Source organism: Salmo salar, chromosome 01, assembly GCF_965601325.2.
Source record: "Salmo salar chromosome 01, fSalSal1, whole genome shotgun sequence".
NCBI classification, from domain to species: Eukaryota; Metazoa; Chordata; class Actinopteri; order Salmoniformes; family Salmonidae; genus Salmo; species Salmo salar.
In genome coordinates, this window is record NC_138291.1 from 63884144 (window position 1) to 63892500 (window position 8357).

An 8357-nucleotide genomic window follows, 5' to 3' on the forward strand; every position below is an offset into this window, starting at 1 on the left:
AAGAACGGGTGGGTGGTGGTAGTGGTGTTGGGGGTGGCAGCAGCAAGTAGTTAAACAAAAGGGAAGGATGGGGGGGACACTATCAGCACTCTAAGACGCTTGCGCCACACTGAGGTATGTGCTCAGAGATAGCGTGCAAACTGTCAACAGCCACGCCACTAAAGCTGCTTTACATATGAACACACACACACGCATGGACGCACACACACAAACAACATATTTATACTTTCGTTTTTTTTATTTTTATTAATTGTTTTTCAATAAAGGGACAAAATGGGTGTGTGAACAGGATAATGCAGACAACTGCCAGAAAACAAAGACAGTGGTTTCCCCAATACAACTGAACAGAGATCAGAAACAAATACAAAAAAAGAGCTAAGTTTGTCCAATGACCTTCGGCCAATCTTTAAAAAATAAAGAAATAATATTATAACAAAAAATTAACAAAAAAAGATCCCTTCCATGTCTCTATTTTAAACAGAGCATATAGGTAATAATAAATAGCAACTCCCATAGTAAAAGATAAAGTTCAAGTTCAAGTTACAACAAACAGCTCTCAGAACAAGAATAGAAAAGGCTGATAACAAAATATTCCGCATTGCCATTTACAAAAAAGGCTCAACTCAAGCAGGCTTCTCCGCGTCTCCAATTAATTTTCATTTTTAAATATGCTTTGCATATGAAAGTATACCCAATCTAAATATAAAGCACCATTTAGTATTTGGCAATGAAAAATAAAACTGCAAAACATATATATTTTTTTAAATTCATTTATTCTGACGCTTTTTTAAATCGATGTACTGCATATGAAGTAATTGTTTTTTTTTCTTAAGATGTTGGAATGTAGTCAGGTAGGATAGGTGGGAAAGACAGAAGCACACAACATAACAGCCCGACGTCAGCTTGCATTACTGCATACAGAATGGCAGCAGGGGGAGGAGGTCCAAACCAAACTAAAAAAGATATGTACAACCTGTGAGCAGGAACCAGCGCAGCGTGGCAGCCATTTTATGGCCCACTGCGCTCAATGTCGCATACTTATTTTTTTTATTGGGTTTTATTTAATTTTTTGAACATACAAATAATTTGCACTATATTATCCTGCCAAATTAAAAAAATAAACCGTGGCAGCTTGTTTTGTTTTTTTACTACCAAAAAAGGTACGTAAATACCTGTAGAGAGAACAAGCAACAGTTAAAAATACGAGCCTCAATATAAATACTATAGTGCCTACTCTAAGTGAACATTGAATTCAAATACCATTCTAGAAATACAGAAAAAGAAGACCATAAGTGTGTTTAAGCATTGGAATTGACATGAGTGTGCATCTTCCTATATTTAAGTTCTCTATTATATATTCATATATCATCTTAAACCTTTCCCCAATGCAAATTTTATTCAACCTGAAGAGCCGCGAAGAGCCAAGGCAAAATAAAAAGTCACAGTTTTTATTCTCCATTTTATATATACTGTGATCGAGTCTTGAAAACCACCAAGACAGAGAGGAAAAGAGAAACAACAACAAACTTAAATACAGTTTCCCCTAAAGATAATGAAGTGCTATTTAAAAAAGAAAAAAAAAAACATTGTAATATTTATACAAAAAAAGAAGGAGATTTGTACAAAAAAAAAATCTTGCAGTGTGAGCAGCAAGTTTGTCATCTAGCTGAGGGAGCTTTTACCCAGTCACAGCACTGAGTGCTTTGCTGGCGTTTCCTGGGGTTAAACAACAAAGGTCAGAGGTGGTCAAAGGTGAAGGATGAGGGTCAAGGATGGAGTGGCTGGCAACAGATTCTGTATTCATCACTATGTAAAACAATGGAACCCCTAGCCATCAGTCAGCATTTTAGCAAGTTTTCCCTTAAGCGTATACCTGTAAACTGGGAAAATTGAACAGTGCACTTCTTTTTTGTCCTATAAATGACAGTCTAACTTTAGACTTGACCGCTATACAGACGTTGTACCAACGTTAGACAATGTTAGAGTATCTGTACAGACTCTGAGGCAGCGTGACAAGTGCTATTTCACCATCAAACGGGGTGGATGTCTGCAACTCAACAAGGAAAAAACTCTCCTTTCACGTCAACACAAACAGCAAACAGTACAAAACAGAAAGAAAACAAAAGTACCTCTGCCCTCTATTACAAACCTATGTATGATTATTTTGTCTAATCTCCACTCTTTCTTTTCAAGAGCCCTGGCATAAGTACAATGGCCTTTCTTAAATAATCTTTTTCTTCCTTTCAAGTTTAGGCAATTCATAGTTAATCATCACTGATGGATAGAAGGTTTAAATGTATCGTAAAAAAAGAAATCCCCCCCAAAGCACTCCATTCTGTTAGCTTCTAATTCTGTGTAACTTTTTTGACTAGCTTGTATTCATTCGAATGCCCTCATATTGTACGGTGTGCTGGGAGATTACACTCGGAAATATCCAAGCAGCATCATAAGTTTGTGCTACTGTAGATACATGTCAACGCTCAATGTCTTCACAAAATATTAAAAGTCCCACGAATTTAGGATTGTACATTACAGAGTACCTTTGTGTTCAGTACCTCCGCACCAGAAATAAAATATACAAACAATTCAGTTATACACAATACTGCCTGTACCGTGGCTGCTGAAAATGTAAAGACACTATAATACATGTAATAGGTAGCTAAATGATGATTAACCAGAATTCTCCAAAGTTTCTGTATTAGTATTATCAGTTAATCTTGTAAGTCACAGTCGACTTTAGCAGTCAGGTACTTGATGCAAGAACCTTTACTCTGGGTGGATTCAACCCTTGTCCAGTATACAGCCGTGACCCCAAGCTTATAGCAGATAGGAAGATTATTAACCAATGCAGTTTCAAGATATTTAAAGGCACACTTTTTTTGTTTGTTTTACCAAATGATAGTACAAATTCAAATCTTAACACAACCTCATCTTTTTGAAGAAATCTAAAGGCTGTCACTGCTTTGTGTTAAGTAATCAAGCCAATTCATAGATTATGTTTTAACCCCATAGGGACAGAACATCTTTTAGAAAGATGAAGGTTAAGTGCGATTCCCAGGTCGTCCAGAGAGGGTTAAGCTGAAGACTGTTCATCCTCCATGTTACAACACAAAACTGTACATGATATGTGTTACAGAATGTATGCAGCATGGTCGTTTCTTTCTTGTCTTTTCTTTTTTTTTTAAATAAAAAACCCGAACAAGAAAACAGCAACACATTTTACTCAACAACTAACCAACCAGGGACATATTCTTTTTTTTTAATTAGCCAAAACATACCATGCATGCTGTCTAATTATAAAAATAAAAAAAATGCAGAAAAAAAAACAGTACACAACATGTAAATTATTGCACAAGAGAAAGGCTTGAAGTTTTGCGTCAATGCAATAGTATTGCCCCGATACAGATCATGCATTCAACGAGTAATGGAAACGGGGTGTGCTGGTGCAGAGCACGTTGTCCATCGGACTGGCAAAGGAAGAGGGGAGAATCTACAGGGGGCTGGGAGAGGGAAGGGGGGGGCTTATGACAGGGGAAACTCCCACTACTCCGACTTAATTTCGGCACTCAAGGGGCGGTCACTGTGCCATTTTTTCATGTGTTTCTCCAAGGTACTGTACACGCTGAAGGGCATCTGGCAAATCTCACACTTGTACACGTCCTTGCCGATCTGCCCATGTGTCTTCATGTGGCGTGTGAGCTTGCTGCTCTGGGCGCAGGCGTAGTTGCACAGCTCACACTTGTAGGGCCTCTCGCCCGTGTGGCTGCGCCGGTGCACCGTCAGGTTGCTACAGTTCTTGAAAATCTTGCCACAGTACTCACAGGTGTCGGTGCGCCTGCTGCCGTCCTTGGAGCCAGGACGAGTCAGCGGAGCCCCCAGGTGGGGAGTGCTCCCCCCGCTCCCCGTCCCACTGCGGCCCGACACCCCCCCATCCAGCTCCCCAGGAGGGGTGGAGAAGCGCAGGCTGCCGTTCTCAGACGAGTGCTCCGATGGAGAAGAGGCAAAGGGCGATTGTCTGGAGTCCCCTCCGAAGTTCAGAAAGGGGTCCTTGAGTTGTCGGGAGGCGGCATAGCCGGCCAGCCACTGGGAGTAGACATTCTCTGTGTTGGGGATGGTGGGGGTAGGCAGGTCAAACTCCTTCTCCAGCTTAATGCGTTTGGAGAAGGGGCTGAGGGGGCTAGGGCTACCCAGGAGCAGCTTCTTGGAGAGGCCCACCGAGGCTGCTTCGCTGGGGGACGTGCCGCGCCCGTTTATGGCCACGGCCGAGATGCAGCCCCCCTCTCCACGGTCCGACTCCAGCGCTGAGTCCTCGTCACACAGCTGGCGTTGTGTGTGCTCACGGTTGTGGTGGTGTATGTGGTTTTCTTGGTCCAGCGCGCTGCGCTTGTGTGCGTGAAAGGCTTCGCTGAAGTGCTGCATGCTGGCCGCCAACCCCATGCCCTGCATCACCTCAGGCAGTGAGCGAGGGATGGAACCCTCCTCTCCTCCTACCAGGCGAACCCCAACTCCCCCGACCCCAATGCTGCCGTTGTTCTCATGGTGCCGCGCTGCCTCCAAACTCAAGCTGAAGTGGTAACTGTTGTTGTTCCTCCTAGCTCCATCCACCTTCTCTTCTTCTTCCTCCTCCCCCTCCTCTTCCTCCTCTTCACCCTCCTCTTCCTCCTCCTCTTCCTCTTCTTCTTCCTCTTCTTCCTCCTCCTCCTCCCCATTCTCCCGGCGCAGGCGGTTGTTCTCACTCTTAAGCTTGGCCACCACCGACTTGAGGGCGCTGCTGGCGCTGCCCATTCGCTCGCTGGTGCCCGGCTCGGGTGAGGAGGCTGCAGAGAGCCCATCTTCTGACTTTTCGGCGTTGGGCGAGCCCGACTTGTGCATGTGCGTCTTCATGTGGCGCTTGAGCTTGCTGGCCTGGGTGCAGGCGTGGTCACACAGATGACACTTATAGGGCTTCTCGCCCGTGTGGCTGCGTCGGTGCACAATGAGATTACTCTGGAACTTGAAGCTCTTGCCGCAGAACTCGCAGGACTTGGTCTTCAGAGGAGTGGAGGGCTGGGGGCCTGAGGATGGCAGTGGGGTGGTGGGGGTGGTATGGGAACCCGAGGGGGACTGCATGGAGGGAGGCAGTGCAGGGGGGGTGGACAGGTAGGGAGGCTTTCCCCCACTGCCACCCCCTCCACCTCCTCCTCCACCGGGCTGGAATGGTTGGAGCAGCCGTTGCATATGGCTGGGCTGGTTGGGAGAGTGGGGGGGAGTGGACCCTGAGGTGTTGCCCGCCAGCTCCCTCAGCCGGCGAGAGAAGTCCATGGCCGATGGAGGGTCCAGGGGCATGGGAGTGTTGAGGCGCAGCACCCTGTCGAAGGCACTCGGATGGTGGGCTGCCAGCACCAGCTCCTCTGGATTCCGGTGGTGGGGGTCCAGGTGGTGGCGTGGAGGGGGACTGAAGAGCGGCGGCGTCGGGGGAAAACGCTGGTGCCCACCCCCTCCGTCCCGGCCCCCCGAGCCTGATCCTGGGATGCGGAGGAGGCTGAAGGGGCTGGCCTCGGGCAGGTGGAGACCGTGGAGAGGGGGCTGCGAGGGGCAGTCTGCGCCACCACCCAGGGAGGAAGGTCTGCCCATGCGGGGGGTGAGGGGGCTGCCATGCCCGTGCTCGCTCTCCAGGTAGATGCGGAAGCCATGGGTAATCTGGGCGTGCTGGAGCAGGAACCAGGCACTGCCGTAGGCCTGTTTACAGGTGGTGCAGGTGTAGGTACTCGGCTCTTCCTTACCTGCAGGGGGACAAAGAGGAAGAGGGGACACAGAGTCAGACTCATGTTCACAACAACAATCAATTAATTATTAATGAATACACATTATTGATCCCAAAGGAAATTTGTTAAAGAGTTTAGCTCAATTCAGCTGTGCTTCATTTGAATGCATTTAATCCTTCACTGTTTTATGGGTTTATCATATTATCATATTTTTAGAAAGCCATCATATGATGTCAGGGTAAATCTGTCTTAATTATCTGCCTGATAATCTTAACAAAGACAAGACTGAAGAGAGGAAGAAAAAAACCACATAGCAACTCTTATCGAGGTCATGCCCCACATGACCAGCTTTCGCTAAAGGACTCCGGACACGCAGTGTGTGTGTGCATGTGTGCGTGTGTGTGTGTGCGGAGGATCATAGCTTCCTCTAGCCTGCTTTGGGACACTTTTATCCCAGCTGACTGTGAGCAGTCTCTCAGCTTGGTACAGAGCAAACAATGACTGCTGTCCCTGCAGAGAACACACTCCCATTGATGTACAGAAAGAACCCCTAACAGAGAAACACAACACCACTGAGCATAGCAGATACTACAACAGTACTTAGGGACGATCCCAAAAAATGTATGCCTCTACTTTTTTATTTTATTTTAGACTGAAGTCATATCGACACAGACAGTATACAAGTGTAATAATTATTTGCTCTGAATGGTGACACACACACACACACACACACACACACACACACACACACACACACACACCACACACACACACACACACACACACACACACACACACACACACTGCGTAAAGCTATCTAATCTGGCATAGCGAGTTTAGTCTGTATTGCCTCATAGTCCACAGAAAGACACACACATACACAATTGCGGCCCAGTGAAGTATTCCGCCGCTTGTGACAACAAAGGAACATTTAAAACAATGAATGGCTCTCTGAAAATGACCTGTGGTCCGCTTCACAATGCGTGTGTCATCTCATTAAGCCCAGCCTGCTCCTCCATCAGCTCATTTACAAGATTAGATCATAAACGGGCCGCCGCTGAAAAGCCTTTCAATATGAAACCAGTTATATGGATGCAGACTCATGCACAGTCACACACACAGACACCTACATGTGCACGCACGCATGCACGCGCGCGCGCGCGCACACACACACACACACACACACACACACACACACACACACACACACACACACACACACACACACACACACACACACACACACACACACACACACACACACACACACACACACACAAAACACAGTACTGATTATTTAATAAAGATTGCTGCTCAAATGCTCTGCCTAAATACACAGATTCTCCCACAGGTGCACACACTCACATGCAAATGCGCACGCTGCGCCGCACGCACGCACATGCACAAACACACACACACAGACATACAAACATTTAGACAATAAACAGATGAATGCTGAAATGTGTAACTATACACATAGATAGTCATGGTAAAACACAGCAATAAAGAATGAGCAGTATTGTAGTTATCCTGGTCCACCTGTGAGTGGGTCATTCAGCCCATATACCCAGGGGCCATCCACAGGTTGGTTCCCCTTCAGACTAATTGCTCTACCACTCCCAGACAACACAGGAGACCCAGGCCTGAGACGAGACGAGCCTGGGAATCAAGTTCTAACAGATGAGCATAAGACCAACTGTTTACAAGTCATATCATTGCACTAAAAGGGGAAATATATATAGGAAAGCAATTGCCAATATGAATGAGCAACAAAAAAAATCTACTTTATTCTCAGAATGACGAGCCAACATAGTTAGCTCTGCAATCCTGCCAGACAAAAAGATGCGTAAATACAATGTCAAAGGCCTTAGACACATTGGCGATAATGACTGAGGATACATTTCCAGATAAATAGCCATTTTGTGATAAAGTGGGGTATAGCACATCAAATCAAAAGGTAAACAGACAGGGGTCAGTCACTGAAGCCTCCATACTCCTGCTAATAACCTGGCAGTATGAAACCAGAGAATTAGCGACGACACTAAAAGGGATACATGGTTTACCTTACAGATTTCACCCTCCCCAATTGCAATTTACCCTGCGCATCCAAAAAAACAAAAGGTCAACACTGTCGCCAAAAACAGCCATCAGTTAAAGTGGGCCGTGTGAGTGGTCTGTGTCTGTGTGTCTGTGTGAGTGGGGTGTCACCGAGTGACATATTTCTTACACAACCTTTTTTCTCACCTCTTGGATATATAATGTGCGTGGGAAAAAGATGTGCAGAGAGCAAGGCTTCTCTGCTCTGTGTGTGTGAGAGGCCAGCAGTCGCTACTGGGCTGTGTGATGAGGGGGGTGAGAGAGTGAAAATTGTGAGAGTAGGCGGTTGGGTTGGATAATCATGTTAAGACATAGACGGGGTAGGTCTGTGGATCTCTCTACTCAGTGGTGGACCCTCCCCCGGACACTCAAAACCCTTTGTGTTCTGTGTGGCTCTAACCCACTGGGAGAATTCACACATGCACACACGTACGCACGCACGTACATACGCACGCCCCCCCCCCCCCCCCCCACACACACACACACACACACACACACACACACACACACACACAC

The 8357-nt window shown here is 46.3% G+C and overlaps 1 protein-coding gene across 1 annotated transcript in view; it reads right to left on the bottom strand.

Annotated features, from left to right (window-relative positions):
• Positions 1-219: 219 nt before the first annotated feature.
• The window catches only part of LOC106607083 (BCL11 transcription factor A-like), a 49660-nt gene continuing 41522 nt past the window's right edge, over positions 220-8357 (bottom strand). The window contains exon 3 of the mRNA XM_014203678.3: positions 220-5762. Within this exon, the coding sequence (XP_014059153.1) occupies positions 3544-5762 (2219 nt within the window). The 3' untranslated portion in view covers positions 220-3543. The remainder of the gene's footprint in view (positions 5763-8357) is intronic.